The sequence below is a fragment of the Meriones unguiculatus genome, chromosome 3 (genome assembly GCF_030254825.1).
Source record: "Meriones unguiculatus strain TT.TT164.6M chromosome 3, Bangor_MerUng_6.1, whole genome shotgun sequence".
NCBI classification, from domain to species: Eukaryota; Metazoa; Chordata; class Mammalia; order Rodentia; family Muridae; genus Meriones; species Meriones unguiculatus.
Genome location: NC_083351.1, coordinates 36400249 through 36422177, shown reverse-complemented (window position 1 = coordinate 36422177; position 21929 = coordinate 36400249). Strand labels below are relative to the sequence as shown.

General features: G+C 43.8%; 1 protein-coding gene across 5 annotated transcripts in view; it reads right to left on the bottom strand.

Moving 5' to 3' along the window:
• Positions 1-21929, bottom strand: part of Tdrd7 (tudor domain containing 7) — a 71944-nt gene that overhangs the window by 7371 nt on the left and 42644 nt on the right. For all 5 annotated transcript variants that reach the window (XM_060379867.1, XM_021647979.2, XM_060379868.1 and 2 more), the window contains 8 exons: positions 21146-21332; positions 17736-17847; positions 15431-15633; positions 11401-11535; positions 9749-9835; positions 7755-7889; positions 5173-5283; positions 3055-3557 (listed from right to left, as the gene is read on the bottom strand). In XM_060379867.1, the coding sequence (XP_060235850.1) occupies positions 3055-3557; positions 5173-5283; positions 7755-7889; positions 9749-9835; positions 11401-11535; positions 15431-15633; positions 17736-17847; positions 21146-21332 (1473 nt within the window). The remainder of the gene's footprint in view (positions 1-3054; positions 3558-5172; positions 5284-7754; positions 7890-9748; positions 9836-11400; positions 11536-15430; positions 15634-17735; positions 17848-21145; positions 21333-21929) is intronic.

Here is a 21929-nt window from a genome sequence, read left to right as displayed (position 1 = left end):
GCATGGGGAGGCACTCTAGTTTGGCTCAAAAGCACCTGAAATTCACATGACAGCATTGTAAAAATGATAAAACAGACTTCAAGGTGAACCTATGAAGGACCAGTTTAAAGTCTTATGGTCTCAACCATAGGAAGAGGGCAGTTCCTTACAACTCAAATCAAAGCATCTATAGATGTCTTAGCAACTGAATGGGCTGTTGGACTGGCCCTCTGGTGGCAGGACCAAGCATTTTCTGCAACAAGTTTATCAGATAGAAGCCCCAGGGCCGCCCCAGGGCCACCCCAGGGTAAAACACAATGAGGGCAGTTTTAATCCCTGTATGTGATGGAGGGCATCTAAGGGAATACGCAAACACGAGGGCAGAATTAGGATGCAGGAAGCAAGAATGCATAGACCTTACAGACAACCGGGACACAGAGAGAATTCACAGCCAAGCACACCTGAGTGAGAATCATCCTGGCCCACTGTCCTGTGGTGTCACTCTGGCCTGAGCCTCAGTTATCTCACGTATAACATTTTACTTTTTGGGTAAAAGTGTCTTGTTTGATACTTGGCGTTACAACAGGCATTTAGCAAGTGCCAGCCGGCATCTGAAGATGAACTAGGTGGAAACTGTAGACCAGACTGGAGGGGACTTTTCCTAGGTTAACATGCCAGGCTGTTCATTTGTTGAAGAGACAAGAGGGGTGCGATAAATCCATTTGGTCTGTAGTCACAGCACCATCTTTAAGCTACAGGGGAACCCACTGAGTATGGAGCAGCACGAACACCACAGAAAGCGGGTTGTTCTTACTGCTGACCTGAACTACCGAGCCAGGCGCTCACACAGAGGCTCACACTGAGCTAGACATCGGCTCCAGCACAAACATGACCCAGACTGTTAAAACCACAGGTACTGGGCCTGTCCATGAGGCTTAGATGAAGGGATTGGATGAGAAAGGACAACTGGAGCTTTTCATGGGTTTCCAGGTGCTTCTCAGTAAGAGATTTGGAGACCATGACAATTTCTAAATGTGTCAAATTCCTATGTATTAGCTTGCCATAGCTGGGAATAAAGTTCAGCAGTTGTGAGTCTTAAGACAGTGCTTTAATTAAACACTTCACACTGCTTGACTCCTGAACCTTAAAAATTCATTAATATATCCTTATCTTTAAAATATCTATTATCCATGAACAATTGGCTGGTTAGAGCCCACAGTCCTAACATCGAGCTGCTCTGACAGGCATGCTGGAGGGCAGCAGTGGGAGGCAGGGGCAACTCTATTCCTCTGGATAGGCCTTCCCAACACCAAGCATCATTCAGCTGCCCTCCAATGACAGTTGCCCTGGAAAGACTTTTTTTTTAATTTTTTTTTCATATTAATTACAGTTTATTTACTTTGTATCCCAGATGTAGCCCCATACCCAATTCCCTCCCAATCCCACCCTCCCTCCCTCTGCCCCTCCCCCAGCCCAATGATAGGGGAGGTCCTCCCCCCCCCCATCTGACCCTAGTCTATCAGGTCTCATCAGGACTGGCTTCATTGTCTTCCTCTATGGACTGGTAAGGCTGCACCCCCTCAGGCGGAGGTGATCAAAGAGCTAGCCACTGAGTTCATGTCAGAGATGGTCCCTGTTCCTATTACTGGGGAACCCTCTTGGACACTGAGCTGCCATGGGCAATATCTGTGCAAGGGTTCTAGGTTATCTCCATGCATGGTCCTTGTTTGGAGTATCAGTCTCAGAAAAGACCCCTCTGCCTAGATTTTTTTGGTTCTGTTGCTCTACTTGTGGAGCTCCTGTTCCCTCCAGGTCTTTCTATCTCCCCCTTCTTTCATAAGATTCCCTGCACTCTGCCCAAAGTTGAAAGACTTCTTTTTAAGACAGATTTCTACAAATTGAGTCAAACCCACTTATGCTTAAGAGTTGTAAATAGCAAAATGACATGATAAAAATGACTTTTACAGATGAAAAGCTTATGACACAGGCTCATGCTTTTCAAAATGAGGACTATTATTTTTCACATTTTAGAGTTAAAAATTGTTTTTCCTCCATAAAGATGACATTTTCTGCATGCCTATGTTGACTATCTTAGAAAGAAAATCTTTTTGTGTAAAATAATAATTAGCAGTTAAACTGTGTCTGGAGTGGGGGGGAGTGGAGAGAATCTTTGTGTTCATCATTAAGAAGTTTGCCTTCCCTATGGTGGCTCCTCATCTTCTAAGACCCTGTGTGGCATGAGTGCTGAGAGGGGAGCTTGTGCTCCACTGGGGCCAACTCAGCACATCCTGATGGTTTGGGAGGAAGGGGGTGAGGATCCAAACAGGACCATATGAGGGGCAGTGAAACAAACAATGCATGCCATTCCCTAAAAAGGTGCTATACCTGCCAAGGAGCAACTGACAGTGGATGGTGGGAATCTGTGCATCTTCTAACTAATAACTTTTTTCCAAAGACTCTTACTGAATAACCAGAGGTGAAACAATGGTTTATTATTTGTAATAATGGCTATACTTATTTGTAATACTTAAAGATCTGGGGGAACCTACCTAACTAAAGAAAATGCTAATTATGCTTTCCCCACAAGATAGATAATCAGTCATCCACAGCTGTTTCTGAGAAGTTTTTAGCACAGATTATTAGAGTTTTAAAAAACAAGTACAACTTTATAAGAGCACAGCAATGGTACAAATACACAGAGAGATCTGGAGAGATTACAGGAGAGGGTTAGCACACGCTCTATCAGGGAAGCTGCTTTCAGTTTCTTATATCTTTTCTGCCAAGTTTTCCACAACTAACATTTAAAAATTAAGCCATTAAATAAAATCACGAATTATTTTCTGAATAAAAGCTTTTTCTCCTAATAGAAAAATAGGGCAAACACTTAAAACCTCATTTTGTGTATAAAACTAACTTTCAACATGTTACTATTTTAAACATCACAAATTTTGCACAATTTATCAAGTCCATTTTTCCACTCAAAATTCTCATTTGTTCGGGCCATGTCTCACTGGAGAAACTAAGGACCCTCATGACCATGCTATACTTTGTTACAAGGCTCTGCCTAGGACCTACTTCTTCTCCACTTTGGCAGCGTACACTTGGTCTCTCTCCACCGCTATATGGCGCTCCTCAGACACGCTGTAGTACAGGATCATCTCCTCCATCAGCACCTCCAACTTATGAATCTCCTGCCAAGGCTGGATGACAAAGTGGCCAGGGTGACAGGCCACGGGGACATATACATCCATGTGTTCCCCTGACTTTGACAAGTGGACTGGAGGGGGCAGTTCCTCCAAGGAGAAGGAGCTGGTGTGGTCCAGCACGGACTTTCTGATGACCTCTGGGTGGCTCTTTCTGAGACCCTCTCCAGGGCTTCCCGGAGCAGGCGTGCTGCCGTTCCTGCTGCCAGATGAGCTGGCTGCAGTGGGCACGGCACTCAGAAACACATCCTTCTGATGCTTCCACAGGTCCGCATTTGTGATCTGCCGGTTAATGCTGCGATGAGGATCGGGGAAGTTCTTGGGAGTAAATAGGTACACGTATGCAACTCCTTTGCTTTCATCCACTTTTGTAACCTTTGAAAAGACGCAAAAAGCCAATTTAGAAAATCCATGTTGACACTGATACTAAAATAGCAAAGCAGAGTAATGCAAAAAATTATTATGGCAAGATGATTTATCTTTCACAGCCTAACAGGCACTGTGCCAAAACATCTATAAAACAGCAGCAAAACTTACAGAAATAAAACTGAAAAAGATCCTGTACTGTGTGGCTGCTGCCACTAAGGATGCCAAGATGGCAGTTACCTGGGATAGCTGGTCCTAATTCTTTTTTTGGTCCTAGTGTGTATCTCCCTCCACAGTCACACAGAGGAGCCAGGGTAGGAGAAGAGAAGAATGTCTGACTTCCCACCCTGTACATACGGCAATGCCATGCAGTGGTCATTATAATAGCACCAATGCATGTCTGAAGGGATGGGCAACTTAGTGATGCTCATCAGCTCCTACCGTTCGTTTTAGGGACAGTAACAAAAGAGAGAGAGAGAGAGAGAGAGAGAGAGAGAGAGAGAGAGACACTTCAGGCTGCATCTATCAGAGAGGACACAAAATAGAAGAGAGGGACACAGGTATAAAGAGGGATAAGAACCAGTAAGACAGCCCATCTAGGACAATTTACTTTGAAAACTGTGCTCCCTTCAGTAAGGTGCACCACTTAAATCCATCCTTTGATGTCTACTGAAATATTGACTATGATTCATCTTGATATTTATGATACAGAGTACCATTAAAAATAACCACTAAAAAATACTTTTAAAGCCAAGATTGAAGAAATGTGCCTGCAAGAGAGCCTAAGTCAGAGAGATTACTTCAAGTTCTAGGCCAGCCAGGGCTATAAAGCCAGGCATTATCTCAAAAGGAAAAATACATAGTGTTTTTATTGTATACCCAACACTTTGGCTTTAGGAGTAGGTAAGAAAACAACATGTGCTATCATGTGACAATGAAGACCACAAAACAAGGCATAATCAAACAAGCAAATGCATCAGCACCAGTGCGGCACATGCAATGTGCACAGCAGCAGCCTAGACAGCACATGCATACATGAGTCAGGGCTAGACTCCACGGGCACACAGGGACAGGAGAATCAGGGCTGGAGGAAATGACTTAGATCTTGGGAACATACTACTCAAAGGATTTCAGCTTCATGTTTAAATTCAGTAGCACTGTCTGCATGGGTTTAAGAGATAAGAGGGGTGTCTAATGTTCTTCACCCTAGAAATGTGAGAATAAGCTAAGAAGTTTCAGAAAAAAATGGGCAAACCCCAGGGTTAGTAGTGGCTGATTTATTTATAATGCACTTTACTTTAGGAAAAAATTTATTGTCTTAAAAATACTTATGCAGACACATGATCACAATATTGGAGTCAATCAGCAAGACTGGAGAAGAGAACTAAGTATCTCTGCTGCTTTATTAATAACAGGGAAATGGGGGTTTGTAAACAATACAGGAGCTGGAGGACAACTCTTTAAATAGAAATGATTGATGAAATACGTTATGGCTACACATATAATTCATCTCTTGGAAGTAAAAATTTGTCCATTTACAACAAATGAGTGAGGTAAAATTCACCCATGCAAACCCTGAGCTGCAGCTCTTTCCAGATGTCCCAGTACCAGTAAGATAACTAACCTTAATGCTGCAGTCTGAGCAATTCAAAACAGAATCTCTTAACCACAGAACAGCATCTGGTGTCCACATGCCAATGGACTGTGGAAGATCAGCCAAACAGCACTTTATAGCCTGGAAAAAAAATCACACACACACACACACACAATACAACATGGTGTGGAGCAAATACATTGTCTTAAAATAGGTATAACATCTGTGTCCCTAAAGCCAGGCACTGCAGTAGATAATAGCAGTCAGAGCTCCTGGTCTGAGTGGCTGCTCTGTGCTGTCTATTTATGTCACTACCTTTTTTAATCCTCCCAGGGGCCAGGGGGTTTATACCAGACACTTGTGTCACCCCATAATCCTCTGGTTCGACATGTGCTGTGCACCACTTTAGAGATGGTCACAGCTCCAGGGAGCAGCCTGTGGCAGGTCACAGAGCTGAACAGATGGGACACCTGGAACAACCTGGCTTTGCTGCAAGTCTTGAAGGAAGCTTGTCTACTTCATTCAGCATCTCCCAAGAAACCCAAGGATGCCAGGCACTTGTGCTCACCTCCTGAAGGAGGCAGAGAGGAGAACTGGAGAAGACAAAAACCCTTAAATCCACAGGTACCCAACACCTCAACCCTGCCCCCACCCCAGTACTCTTGTACTCCGAGGTGCTGCAGAATGCCACAGGAGGGACAGCGACTTGAGGGATTTCTTCAGCTACTTCTGAGCCTTGAGCTGAGGAAAGGAGTCTTGTGATGGCCACCCCAGATTCTTTCTGTGCTCTCTTAGTGCCCCTCATGCCTACCCTTTTCCTAGGCTCTGAGTCTTTCCCTGGAAAACGTGCAGGTGATGACCAGGCTACTCAGAGTAGAGAGAGCACTCTGCAGGGCAAGAGGGCAGGCAGCCCAATGGGCTGGCACACAGGTAAGTACAGGCTCTGCTGGCAGGAAAGGCCACAGGCTGATCAGCAGCTCTGCCACCAAGACAGAGCTCTTAGTATAATCACATTTTCTAAATGATTAAAAGAAATGCTGGAAATAAGCTCTTTACTGACAGAAAAATATTATTTTTAAAATCTTGGCAATCTATTCATTTGTTTAAATGTCTTAAAGTCAGGAGTTGAAACATATAAGTTTTATGGGTTTGCTTCTGTGACTTAGCCCTCTTGGGGATGCTAACTAGAGGCTGGAAAGCTGGCCTTTATGGGACCTGCAAAAAGTAGTCACCACACTTACCAAATAAGGAATTTAGAAAAAAAATGTGTTTAATGTCTGTTACATACAACAGTGCAGCATAAAGGGACTATCATTTAACTTTCAGAGAAGCAGTAGTAGGCCTGAAGCCTCTCTCGAAAGCCAGGGAACCTTGTCAGTATGACACAGGCCCTAGGTGGACATGGCCATGAGGAGGCATGGAGGCCAGAGCTGTGTCCTAGAACTGTAGCACTGAAAGGACCATGGACTTCCAGTATCATGGCTGCCTATCAACAGGGTAAAAGACATCACGAAAACAAGCTTGCACAGGAGCTCAATTCTTTTCTATGTCAGAAAAAAGCAATGGAGATTTGATGTAAATGCTGTAAGTCACGTTAGTCATAGAAAACCACGCTTTAGGCCCTGGTCCTAATTGTGAGACGTGTCTTCTGGAAAGTAGTCAAGGGGAAATATGCAATCCACTGTTTGTTGTTTTCTGAGACCAGGTTTCATGGACTAACCTTGGATTGATAAGTTCAAGCTAACCTTAGACATCACTATGTAGCCAAGGATGACCATGAACTCTTGGTCCTTTTGCCTCTACCGCCCTAGTGCTGGGATTAGATAAGTGTGCCACCATGCTTGGTGCAAATATTTAATAGAACATACTAATTAACCATATATTTATGATATATATATTCCTGTAAAACAAATCCTGTATTTCCTTTCAAGGTAGTAAGTGCATCTTAACAACACCAAGATGTTTATAGTGACTCACAGCTATCATCTGAATGCTCCCTAGGGACAGGCTATGGTCAATGTTATCATTCCCAATACTTATATGGGAGAAAGTCTTACAGGAAAATGAGTACCTATAAACACATTTCCAAAAGAACGGTGAGCCAAATAAACTACAATTCCTGGAAATAAACACTTGCATAAAACATCCTGCAGGTGTGTAGAAGCTGGCTAGTTAGTGTCAGTGCTGGGATTACTACAGTGGAACCTCTACTTGGGGTAACAGCCTAATGACTCTGTGTACTTGAAAACAAGTGTTTGCTAAACGGTTTTCTGGAGCTGGGTGCGGTGGTGTACACCTGTGATTCCAGCACCCAGGGAGGCACAGGCAGGAGAATCTCTGTGTGAGGACAGCATGATCTATAAAGTGAGGCCAGGACAGCCAAGGCTACATAGGGAAACACTGTCTTGGAAAAAAAAAAAAAAGTGTTTTCTGTAAATGTGACTGACTTCTTGTGTAAGTCAGCCAAATTCACCTCTAAAAACAAGGGAACAGCCACACTTGGTCACTCTCCAATCTTCTTACAAACTGAGACGCTGCTCCTGATCAGGACCGGCACTGACAATCAACGAGCAGGAAGCTCTTCCGAGACCCCAGGACTAGGCAGGTCATACCTGAGGGGGTATGGCGAGCATTTCCTGCAGGAACCGAGGTGGGATTTCTCTGAGCTCTGACACTTTCACAGATGTTGAATTGCCAGAGTCTAGGAACTGAACGTCGAGTGCCCGGCTGCTGTGAACATTGGTGATCTGCAATGAGAGGAGCAATGGTTATACTAAAACCTAATCATTTCTACCAACTGAAAAAAACTGAAGCTCAAAGAGTCAGAGGGAATAAAATAAAGTCCAAATGAATGTTCAGCAACGGAAAAACTATACAAACCCCTATAATTCTAGTATACCTGCCAAGAGCAAAGACATCACTTAAACAATTTCATAGCAATAAAATAATACCTATATGTATCCTAAGTATTTGTAATGCATCAAGAAGCACTTCTGTCCAAAATATACAGCAGAAATTTAAATATGAAGACACTCAAATTGAGGGAGAATTTACAAAATGACACTACTCTTTAGCGTCATAAAAATGAAGCCAACTAGCAGCATTTTGGAGGATTTAGAGAAGATAGGACAGGTACGCAATGGGGCATCCAGACTGGATCCCAGAGCAGAAAAGAACATGATGGGGCAATCTGAGAAACAACAGAAAACCCTGCACATTAGCTACTTGTACTAATATTGATTTCCTGGCTTTGTAATTAAGAGACTGCTTACACAAATGTTAACAGGGTAAGTGTGGTCTCTTTTGGAGAGTCTTGAGTTACATTTTAAATTAAAAGCAGATCTGTACATTTAAATCTAATCAACACAGCTTTAGGAGCTGAAAAATACCATGCTGAGCATGTGACACACTCTGAGAACACAGTCACATCAAAGGTGCTAACCACTGCGGAACTGCTGCTTTCACCTGGATAGGGATGGTTGAGTCTTACTAAAAGCAAGTCTAGTTAACCTGTTGAAGCATTTCAGAAAGCAATCAAATAACGTTTATCTGCTACGGTTGGTTCCTTTGTGCTTCTTAGGGATACTGCACATAGGAAGGTTCACAGTGGCAGCACAAACCTATGGACACTCATTGGGAGAGTGGAGTGATGGTATTGGGCTGCAGTTAGACTGTTACACAGCAGTGAAACGGATCACTACAGCAACAGAACTGAGTTTCATAATGCCTGAAAAGCATGCTTCAGAAGATGAGTGCATTGACACTTGTTTACATAAAACTTTAAAGAAGTTTTTCAATTGATCATTCACATGTATGTGTACATATGCACAAGAGTGCACAAACACATGTTCTCTGCCTTTTAACATTTAACCTGCTTGTCGAGTACTCTTCAGCATCCTACATTATTATGACAAATGAATCCTCATCAAGTTAGCCTCTATGGGGGTGTCCTATTTATGTAAACTCACCTAGGAAAAGAAATTTTACATACATACATACATACATACATACATGCATACATACATATACATAAATATATATATATAAATGCATACATGTAGAGGCCAGAGGTCAATGGGAATATTCTTCAGTCACTCTCTATCTCATTTCTCCCCACCTTATTTTTTAAACAGACTCTTTCAATGAACCCAAAGCTCACTAATTCAAAATCATCAACTCAGCAGGGCTATCAGGGTTTGTCTGCCTCCCTAGAGCTGTGATTACAGCACCTGCTGCCATGCCTGGTTCTTTCTGTGGGTGCCAGGGACTCAGACTCAGGTCCTCTGCTTGTGCAGCAGGCACTTTACTCCCTACTCCTATTTTTTATCTATTCTAAATACATATTTATCTCTATAGTTCCTGCATATATTCTATTATATATGATACATACAAAGTCATGTATACAGTCATAGATATACTAAAAACATGAAGGAATTTAGCTGCTGATTTCCTTAGAACAGAGGCAGGAGGAGCTCAAACCTTATGACCATCTTGGGTGTCAGAAGCTGGTGATAAGTCCAAGCACGCTTACTATTCTTCTGAGAAATCTGTTTGTATATATGAAATACTTAACAATAATCTTTACAAGTCAAGGGGAAGATTTTACCTCCACTCGTAACCATTTTCCTTTGCAATGGAAGAGGCAGATCTTCCCACAGAAGGGTAATGAGATGAAGTACTCAGAGGTCATGTGCTGTAAAAAAAAAATAAAAAAGTAAAAAACAGTTCTTACTCTAAGCAAACAGAGAAACGGTGTGGAGGTGTGGACCGTTTACCCCTACACAGTCAGCCTTCCCCTCCTCCCCTGGAACAGCTGTAGCACACACGGTGCTTCTGCTTCAAGCTCACTAGTACCAGTTTCTTCACTCACAGGCACACAGACTCACAGACTGGCACCATCGGCGTCTATAGTGTCAGCAGGGTTTGTGGGCTCAGTGGGGTCTGGCTCTACCAGTTCCACAGAAAAAGAGCTGCTGGATCTGACCAGACCAGAGAGCAGATGGACGAAGCCAGGAGGCTGGGTCAGCCATGAAGGCCTCTTCTCTGCACATTTTAACATTATTTCACTTTATTGTTTCTTTTTAACTCCAAACTAAGAAGTGTTATCAACATAGACATAAGTGCCAGTAATATGCTAACGAATGGGAGGGTTCTTCTTTGCCCTCTTCTGTCCCAGCTTGCACTGAGGGCCTGTCCGGGACTTGCTCTTCTCTATGGACAAGAACTCTCCTTGGGTGGCACAGCACTAGGAAATGTCAAGTACTTTTTAGCATCCTGGATTATTAGGACAAGCAAATCCTTACCAAGTTAGCCTCGGGGGGGGGCTCTTATTTAACCAAATTCACCTAGCAAATGAAACTTTATATACATACATACATTACACACACACACACACACACACACACACCTCTGCAACGAAAAGGAATAAAGATACACATTTGAGGTCTCCACTCTAGACAATACGAGTAAGAATTAAAGTGATTCAACACATATTTTAGACTACAGATTCTGCATATGAAACTACGTAAGGAATGTAGAAAACTAACCAGGCAATTGTTTCTATTGTGGGGCAGGGGAATGGCCAAGCAGACAAAATACTACAAGGCTGAACAGAGTAGCTTGAGGTGCTAGATGTCCTTTTTGGCTAAAAGGGAAGGGAAGGGTTTCCTTCAAGGGGTGAGAAGTTAGGGCTGAAGTAGCAGGAATTTGGTTACCTAGAAACTATAACATATCCTGGATTATAATTATGTCATACCAGAGGTCAGGAAATCATATTAGTGACTTAAAAAACCTCTGCATGTCCTGATTGATGGTGAAAGGAAGGACAGAAGGAAGGAAAGCAGGAGGGAAGGAGCTCACACAACTGAACCGTGGACCACATTTATGGGCTGTCTTTCCTCAGAAGAGAGCTAGAGGGTGATGTCTGACAGGTTGGCTCCCATGGACATGTGCTTAGGATGCATCAGTGGCCTGCTGTAAGCAACCAATGATTCCACTGCTGAACACTTCCTGTATGCCTAGCACTGTTCCAGGTAGTACCTGAGGCTATCTTTGTGATATTTCATTGAGACAAATTCCTGCTCTTTCATTTTATAAGGCAGAAGTGGGAGTTCTTCTCCAAAGCTCTGAAATCTGGGTTTTCTACCCCCCATTTTGAAAAGTCAACCTCTGACTGTTAAACAATTATTCACCCTAATACATTCTGAGCTCCTTGCTTGCCGTCTGAGGCTAATCTCAAAAGATAGTGCTCTACCATACCTTGCAGTGGAAGTAGTCCTCTGTCTTATGCAGAAGGTCATTGAGTTTGTTCAGACCCTTGCAAGGCACTTGGCAGTAGAGTGTTCCATCAGAGCAAATGTTAGTCACCTTGACATTTGTGTACATGGCATCCACCTGGAACAAGCAGAGGACACATGCATACTATCTGAGGACAAACGCTTCCTCTTACCCCTCTAAGCAGTTAGCTGAACAACCCATCACAGTCACACATTTATGATGGTTCATATTCACTGCCAGCTGGACAACTCTGATAACCACATGTCTCTACATGCATGACTGAGGGTGTTTCTAGAAAGGTTTAACTGAATGAATACCTAGCCTCAATGTGGGTGACATCACCCCCTGGGTGGAGACCTGACTGACTAAGAGGAGAGAGTGAGCTGAGCCCCAAGAGGCCCTCATTTTTGTCTGCCTCCTGGCTACAGAACAGCTTCCCTGCCACGGTGTATTGTATCGCCTCAAAGCACGAGCCTATATAAGCCCTATTCCCCTTCAAGCAGCTTCTATAAGTTATTTGGTCACAGTAACAACAAAGGGAACTAATACAACATTTTAAAATTCTCTAAGTTAAAGGACATCTGGGCAGAGGAAAATTCACAACTTAAATGATACCAGTGTCATTTGTATGAGGCAGAGAAGAGCATTTCCTACGTAGTCCATCACCTGGAAGGCTAAATGTGTTCTTTTCTAAATGTGTTTCTTTTCTCTCTAACAATAAGTATTCTAAAATCATACTTTTACAACATTAACAGACCAGGTTTTATTGTTTGTTCTTTTAATCTCAAAAAAAAAAAATCAATTCTCTTATCATCCTGCTTGTTCTGTTAGATTTCCACGGATGTGATGAACACTATGGACAAAGCACCTGGGGAGGACAAGGCTGACCTCACCATACACTATTACAGCCCATCACTGAGAAGTCAGGGAAGAATCTGAAAGTAGAAATTGAAGCAGAAGGCATAAAGGAGTGTTGCTTATAGGCTTGCTCTCCATGGCTGGCTCAGCTTGCTTTCTTATATGCCCCAGGAACACCCACCCTGGGGTGGTGTCACCCATAGTGAGCTGGGCCCTGCTACAACATCAAGCAAGAAAATATCCTACAGACTAATCTGAAGGGGGTATTTTCTCAGTTGAGGCTCCCGCTTCCCAAATGGCTCTTACGCCAGAGCACAGCTTGCACCAAAACATAGAGCTAGTCTGCACAATGTGCCATGTGAATTTTTTATAACTCACAGCACCTTTATTAGCAGATTATATTATAGTATACATTAATGCCTTCATTAATTCTACCAGGAGTGTCCTACAGCTGATAAACAAGTTCAGCAAATTAGCAGGGTACAAAACTGCAAAGTATTTAGCTTTAGGCTAACAATTCAGAAAGGATCTAATCACTGGAAGAGCTATATGCCAGTCTGTGGTGTGACACAAATCTCAGTGCAGATTACGACGATGGTGGTGATAAGCTTTTAAAACTTTTTATTGATTCTTGTGAGTTTCACATCATGCACCCCAGTCCCACTCATCGCCCTATCCCTTCAATATCAGTTCTCTGCCCTTGCAACCTCTGCCCCCAAAACAAAAAAACAAACAGCATAGAAAACATCTCACTGTGAAAGCTGTAGTGTGCCAAAATGTAGTCTACAGGATGTCCTTTGGCTACACATCTTTACTTGCAAATGCTCACTGCAATATTGGTCTGGTTCTAGTCCTCTGGCCTCTGCTACACCATCAATACTGGACCCTCACCGGAACTCCTCTGGAGTTGCTGTTGTTGCCCAGTGTTATGAAGATTTTGTGGCTTTGGATCTGCAGGACTGGCCCTTTCCCATGTTTCAGAAGTTCAAAGATGAGGTGGATTTTAGGATGGGACAACTCAGAGTTGTGGATCTGTACCTGGGTGGTAGCTGAGTTGATCAGCCTGCCAGTTCTCCCACACCTCACCAACAACCAGGGTGAGTTTTCCAGCACTGCCCCAGTTAGCTTGCCCGGTGCTGCAGCTGACGCTGGGTAGAGTCAGCTCTCCTGTTCTCACGCCCTCAGGGCCATCTCACCCACACCCACTATGCTTCCCAGTAAAGGTTCGAGGCCTCACTCTCCTGAATGCTGCAGCTGGGCCAGCTCTCCATTCTCACACCCTGGGGAGGCAGTCTGGCTCACCTGTGCCTTCACTGTCAGGGTAAACTCTACTGTGTTGCCCAGGTGAGGTACAGGGCTCTCTCCTGAGTGCTGCAGCTGGTGAGGGGCAGGGATAGCTCTCCTGCTCTTATGATCTTGGGGCCAACTCTCCTGACTACCACAGTTGGCAAAAAGTGAGGGAGGGGGAAGGCATCAGACCCATGCCCACACCACCTCATGGCAGAGGAGTGGCCAAACCAGTACTCCTGTGACCCAGCCACCAGGGCCATTTCTACGGTGCTGCCCAGGCAAGGTACAGGGCCTGCTCCTGAGTGCTACAGCTGGTGAGGGACAGGGCCAGCTCTCCTGCCTGCTACTGGTGGTGAGTGGCAAGGGTGGGTGCTATATAAATGTTAACGTTTTTCAAAAACTAAAATCCCAACATAAAGATTCTAATCTTAGCCATTTTGGGAGGCAAATCACAGTATTTTTTTTTTAAAGAAATTTATAGTTCTATTTGTTAGAAGCTTCTTTTCCTAAATGCTTTTATCAAGCCTTTAAAATGGTAAGTTCACCCACCCTATTCTTTTGATTGAATATTCTATAATTTATTAGTGTGCTCCTTGGAGCACTTATGTTCTGAAGACTTAAAAAAATGTTCAGGCTAACAATAAATATTTTCATGGACGGAATTTTTTCTCATGTTTTTTAGTCTTTATATGAAATTTTCATATAAAAATTTCACTGTAGAAACTAGACAGTAAAGAAATTTAATTTCTGAGAATTACTAGTACTGGCTTGTCATTTTCCACTTATTCCCTCTCCTTGCTTTTCAATAATAAGATGATGAAGTTTCCCTTCTATGTCCCCACCTTGTTTTCTAATCATGTGTTAGCAATTATTTGCCTAAAATCTATAACTTTCTTTTGTATCATTTTCTTCTTATCAAACTTTACTCACTCTTTTTTTTCCTTTTTTTTCTTTTTTTTTTTTTTTTTTTTTGTGCATGTATGTATTCATGTAATGTCCAAAGGTTGATGCCTGGTGTTTTCCTCAACCACTTTACATCTTATCTTTTATGACAAGGGCTCTTGCTGAATGGAAGACACTGATTTTCCCAGACTACTTGTCTGATGATTCCTAGGCATCACCCTGTCTTTGTTCCCTAAGAGCTAGGATTCTAGATGCATACCACTGTAGCTGAGTTTGGTTTTTGCCTTGTTTTGTAAAATGAGAGTGCTGCGAGGGAACTCAGGTCCTCCTGCTTGTATGGTGAGCATTTTCTGTCCCCAGCCCCTCATTTACTTTTGTAAACGGCATTTAGGTCCTTGTACTCACAGATAAGCACTAGGGACACCAGGAGTGTTAAGTACACAAGGATGTCTCTTCAAAGAGAAAAAGGTATTGCCTGTTTTCTGCTCAGAAGGCTGGGACCGGAGGGGTTAATAGCCTAGTGACCTCTTTATGGCCAGGCCACACTGGCTCCCCTAGACCTTTATCTGGAGCCTGTTTATCTCAATCTATTGGGCTATCCTCCCCAAACCCTTATCAGGGCCATTGTACTTTGAGCCTGCTTCTTTAGTTAATCTATAGAACCTATCTTTATAGAAGATGTCACTTATACTTCCTAAGAGTTTCAATGTAATCGTGTCTTAAGCTTTATTGTGCACCTGAGATTGAAGCTTTTTCCAGATTGTGCTGTGATTAAATATGCCTAAAAATAAATAACCCAGTGTCAAAAATTTGAAGTTTGAACCAACATCAGCTACTGAGTTATGCTGAACCAAATTTTCTTCTTTCCTCCCTGGAGAGACACTGATGGCTATAGTGTTTGCACAGACCACACCCCCTCCCACATATATGCTTTCACACTGAGTATCGACCACAGTGCTACCTGGAGATGGACTTCCAGAGACTTGTCACATATTGCCTTCAAGCAGGTGGCATTGATGTTGATATCGTCTTCTCCTGAGGTGTCATACAGAACCACCAGGGGGATATCTGACTTGTCCAGTATCTCCACAGCAAAGATCTTTCCACATGTTAATGATTCCACCACTTTCACGAGGTCAGGATCATCATTCAGAATCTCCAACCCTGGAGAACAGCACTGCTTTCATTTCTACTCAGTCACAGAAGCATCATGAATGATTAACTTCATTGTCTATTTTGACCACTTGTTAAAATGGTCAAAAATGGTAGACCACAGAATTACAACACCTTTAATGGAAGTTTTATTTCATTATCTTCTCTACCTTACACAGCTATAAATAAAAGGCACGATGTGACCACCTCTTTAAGAGACATGTTAGAGGGTTAGAGTGATGGCTCACAAATAAAACTATAAAAGACACATTAGAGCAGGCATTCTTAATATAAGGAGATGGAAGACCAACCAGAGTTTTACCATAGGAGCAGCCTTTGAGACATGCAAATCCATATGTGAAACAAGAGACGAACACAATCAAGATGCTGTTCTTGCAAATACTGTATTTGTAGTATCTTTCTTATGCCTGGTTTTCTTTTTCCAATTAAACCTATAAAACTATTTTTCTTATAAAATTAGTATGCAGAACTGAAATTTCAAATACTCCCTTCCCTCCACCTTTTCCTCCTTTCATCCCTGACCCTGAGGGCCCCACAGAACTGCTCATTTATCAGGGGAAACCGATGCTTCAACCACCACAGGAGCCAGGTGCACTGTTACCCCTCACTCCAGGTCTCTGACAACTGGAGCTCAATGTGCCGCATACACGGCAACTCAGTCCACCTACTAACGTAAACTCATTAAAATGAGAACATGTTTCCCCTAGCAGAACTTCAGGGCCTCTTTCTATTTTTCTATTTAAATGTGAGCTATAAGGCAGACTCCTGCTCTGCCCGTTCTTGATACTCTTCGTGCTGGAATTCCTCTCACACCATTTACTTCAGCATCTAGACTCCTGCACTCATGATACATCCCTTTCAAAAACGGCTACACAAAATTTTGATAGGCTCTTTAAGAGCTTGTTAGGCTTAAGAGTCAGGTCCTTCAGAGACATGAGGACTCATCCTTGCTTGTGGGGACACTGACTCTCCTCTCCCCCTTTATTGTTTTGAGAAAGGGTTTCACTCTGTAAGCACACATTATCCTGGAACTGACTATGTAGCCCAGGCTGGCCTCCAATTTGTGGTTTTAGACTCTGAAATGCTTACATCACAGGTAAGAGTTGCCACGCTCAGCCTAAGGGGCATTTCCCCAGAGAGCTCATTTTCATGTGAAACTATGATCTCAGAACTTAGAGAGATTGCCCAGTGGTTCACAGTGCTGCCCACCCTTCCAGGGGACCTGAGTTGGGTTCCTAGTACTCATGTTGGGAGGCTCACAGCTGCCTGTAACTCCAGCTACAGAGTATCTAACACCTCTTGCCTCCATGAGCACCCGTACCGTGGAGCATACATGCCTATTTCCATTAATCCCACGGTGCCTTCCTTCCATAATGTATCCCTACTGTCATCCACATGCATCCACACATCCACACATATGCTTCTGTAATGAGGAAAGGTGCAAGAACCAGCACAACCCACAATGCAACTTGTTTGGGTGCACAAAAGATTCTTAGCAGGGTGCATTTCCACAATCTATCTCCATGGGAAGGGCTGAGGGTGCTAACACTTGAAGCAACAGGACTGAGAGTGAGTGAGAGCCATGATATAAGGTCACATGGGCTTTTAGTAACACAAAATATAATCCCTATCAAATGGCTAGGTGAAGTTTTTATAATAAAATATAATGAACTTTATTCTATATTATATAAAACCATAGAACAGTGTCACATTTTCATCACTACATCTTATACTGAACACTTTACATGTGAATTCATCCAATGAACCTTTCAAGAAAAACACATTATGAGCTGGGTGTGGTGTCCCACACCTATAATGCTAGCACTGAAAAGGTGAGGTAGGAGTAGTTTAATTTCAAGACCAGTGTGGACTACATAGTAAGACCTTGCCAAAAAAAAGAAAGAAAGAAAGAAAGAAAGGAAGGAAGGAAGGAAGGAAGGAAGGAAGGAAGGAAGGAAGGAAGGAAGGAGAATGGAAGGGCAGAAAGAAAGAAATTGTAACACACTTGAGACGCCGGGACACTAAGGACATTTCCGAGTTGAAAGGCTGCACAGGGCAGCAGTAGTAAGGGTTCTCTACGAAATGCCCCTTACCTGCTAGCTTGCACTTTGTAGCTTGGAAGGACAGAAAGCAGAACCGCGGGTTCAGTCTGTATGCTTTACTCTTCTCAACATTTTCACAAAAGCCATAGTCAACATAGCACACCTAAGGAGTAAGTCAAAGACAATCATGTCTACACTCAAAAGTCTTTATCCTTATTTAAGATTTTTAATTCATTTAATTGGTTCCATTTTATTCCATGATCAGCAAGTGGAAACTCAATTATCTGCCCAAAGCCAAAAGAAAGGCTTCCTAATGTACCACAGAGGATGAAAAAAAAAAAAAAAAAAAAAAGGCTAGGCCTCAAGGACCCATGTTCCAGGCCCATGTCTACTACCTCACCCCTTAGTCAACAGGAAGAACAAGGCCAAGGCAGAGCAGACTCTTGAGGCCTCACCAAGGCCACCAATGCTGCTGCCCAGCCTCTCCCCATTGTCATCCAATGCTGTGTCACCCGTCCTCCCTGCTCCAAGCCCTCCCATTATGAAGGGCAGTAGCTGTTTGCAGAGAGGCATCCCTCCTGTGACACTGGCCAGATGCCAGAATCCCAAAGCAGCACCTGTGACACCCTGCTCTCGGGCCCTGTACTACTAGGGGCTGAGATGCTTCTTTGTCAGGGATAGCAATGACGTCAGACTAGACAGCACAGAATTCTACTTGACAGAGAAAAGAGATACAGCTTTCCTTCCAATCCACAAAGCTCCATTACATCTTCACCCAGCTGAGCAGAGGCCCTAGCTCTGAACAGAGCTGCGCTTGTAGCTCTTCTCACTGCGACAGTCTGTCACATGGACATCTGGAATCAACTGGCAAGCTTCTCAGTGAGTCTAGATCACGGTAGATGCTACTCCCTGTTTAATGTCTGGGGAGGACCTAGGCTCAGAGCAGGCAGCAGCAGGCCCTGGCCTTGGGGAGAGAGCTAACTGAACACCAAGCACATACGCACTCATTTCTCTCTGCACCTGCTGCAGATGAGACTAACTCCTGTTAGCTGCCTTAACTCTTTTGCAGTGAAGGACTGCATCCTGAATAAGCCCTTTTCCTGCGTTGCCCCTTTTTAGAATACTTTATTACACCAATAGAAATGAGACTGGAACACACACCATTAGCACAGAGATGACTTTTGCAGCACATGGAGAATTCTGTTGTAAAGATCTAAAGACCACAAAGTCTCCTCACCTCTCTATTTTTTAAGACAAGATCTCAATATGGAGCTCTGCCTTGCCTGGAACTCACTATGCAAGCCAGGTTGGCTATCTTCTACCTCTGCCTCCCAATCTATAAAGCTTTTTTATTTTTCCCTCAGTAACTAGAAACATTAACTAGAAATACCATATGTTTAGACTAACAATCTGGGAGCGTTAAAAACCAACTATCCATCCTTAAGGAAAGCACATGATAGTTATTAAAAATAATATACAAAGCAAACAACAAAATGCAGGCAGAGAGCTGGCTAGAAAATACCAGTCAACAGAGGCTTCTGTTTTGAAGAAAACCAGGCACAGCTGTAGAAGGAAATAAAGACAAACTCCTCCATAGCAGAGTCTGAGGAGGAACTGCTGCAGAGAGCCCTCCAACTCCCCTGACTGTGTGGTGAGTGTGCCTGGCTGCTGTGACAAAGACTCCCTCCTTGAGACAATATTGGCCTCTGCTGCCTGGACCCAGGTTGCTGGATCAGCTGTTGGCTACTTCAGTATATGAGTCCACTTTTCCCACCCTTAATTTCTTCCCCTTTCACAAGCTTCAAGACTCAGGCAGTTTTAAATTTTCTTAACAGCAACTTTACAACTGCAACTTGGATTTGCTCTTCCTGGATCCATGGAATATACTCTAACGATGGGATGCAGTGTGTGAAATCCAGACTCAAGGGAACATCAGGCCATGCTGTTATCCCAGCAACAGGCTATGGTAGGACTGCTCCAAAGTCTTCACTGGTTTACGTGAACCAGTGAAGCTGGAGCTGGCTTCTTTACTGGTTTGATCACTGAATTCTTATTTTTGCAATGGTGGTGGTGAATTAGTTTGTTCAGTGGAACTAGAGATTGACCTTGAGGCCTAACATATGCTGGACAAGAGCTTTACCACCTGTAACTCTCTGAGACAGGTTCTTCCTAAGTTGTTGCCCAGGCTGGCTTTGCAACTGTGTTCCTCCTGCCTCTGCCTCCCAAGTAGCTGGGTTACACACCACGAGGCCTACCTAGCTAACATCATATATGTTTACATGGCAACCACAATCCACAATCCACTTGTCCCTGGATGGGCTTGTATGAGACTGACCCACCTCACGCTGTGTTCTTTGCTCTAGCAGAGCAAACATTTTAGGTGGGATAGCCACGAGCAAATACACACCCAGTGCTTCCATTTATGGCTCTTTGGCACCATCAAGTGGTCACAGATCTCACTATCACCTGAGTGTCTGCACACTCCTAGCTGCCAGGGATATCAGGAGAGCAAGGAGGGGACTTGAGCAGCTTCAAGCAGGCTTTCCCTGAGGAAGCAGCCTCAGCAGAGAGCTGCCATTCTTCCTCTCAATGTCTTAGCTTAATCTGAGCTGCTCCCAGTGTCACTCTCAGTCTTCTTGGGTCCTGTCCTATTTACAGGACTTCTGGCCCCATCCCATTCTGGTGACTGGTCTCTGCCCCTTTGCTTCACACCCTCCAAGAGGAGCCCAAGAGGCAGGGCTCTCATCTACAGGCCTAGTTTCCTTGAGAGCTGTGCCCTTTAAGCCTTGAAGCTCTAGACAGGGAGCAGAGTTGCTGAACCATGATGGACTGTTGGCTTGGTGGCCACCTGTATATGTTACTTCTTCCTTTCTTGGTGAAAGTAAGCATGCTGTTTGTGACAGCCTTGTGTCTAGTGTCTTTCAGGTAGAGGAGCTCCTAGTTTTTGGCCTGAGCTCCTCATGGGGGGTATAAAGCAAAGGGGCAGAGGCCTTTTACCAAAGATGTGACCAGAAGTACTGGAGCCTGCTGATAGGGCAGCAACTAGGACCTACGAGGACTGAGGATGAGCCCAGCTCAGGCTAAGACAATGAGAAAGAATGGCAGCTCTGTGCTGAGGCTGCTTCCTCAGAGGCAGCTTGCTAAACACTTCTCACAGAGCTGCTCAGTGCTGGAAGTGGGGAAACCCCCATCTGAGAAGATTTGAGCCCTGCCCCTCTCATAGGACATTTTATTTATTTATTTAGTTATTATTATTATTATTATTATTATTATTATTGGCTCTGTGGCTTTAGGAAATTGAGACATCATGACTTCCACTGACATAAAAGCTGAGAGGAATAGTCTTTCACATGAACCACCTTGGAGTTTCTGTTGAAAATCACACTGGATTTGAAAGAAGCAACAATTAGACCTGAAGACTGGTAACGTATCTACCTCATGCTAGACAAAACTGAGCTTGCCTTTATCTTGTTCTCATCCGTGGAGATGATCTGTGCTCGTAACCAGGCGTCCTCCTCTGCATTGACGGCCAGCAGCTGCCCCACACGCACGTTCTGGACTGGTGTGATTTTGGGGTTCTTACTGTAATACTCTTTCATCTCATCTTCCATCAGCTCCTGAGCAGCTGAGTAGTCTTTGCCTACATACCTGGATTGATGAGAGGAACATTCAGCTCAGGAAGTGGACCACAGGCTGTCACTGGTGCTCCTGTTTCCCCTGTAGTCACTGTTGCTTCCAGCCTCACAGCTGCTCACCCCAGCAGAGGGAAGTAACTGTGCTCAGGGAACATTCTCAGTGCAGGAAGACAGGACTGTGGAGATCACTGCCCAATGTGGCAATGTTTGACAGCACTGAGAACAGCAGGGTGCAAAGTAGGCACTGGAGGTCCCATGAAGGAGCAGGTTGCAAGAGACCCTGGGATGGAAGAGGGAAGTACATGGAGACACCACAGGAGGCCAGATGAGCCCCTCTGAGTTTGAACAAGGCTGATGAGATCTGTATGGACACTCCAAACAGAATCTAGCAGATGTTTTCGCCCTGGTTGCACCTCAGAATCCTTAAGCTTTGAAAAGCAGGGAAACTATCAAGAAGAACAAAGTGGGTCTGGGGGTGTATTCAGCAGAACAATTCCTTAGCCTGTGCCAGCAGGCCCTGTGCTCCATCTCCAGCCCTGCAGGATAAACACAGCAATGAAGCGCCCCCAAAACTTATTTAATAAATTTAAGCAAATTATAACAAAATGTT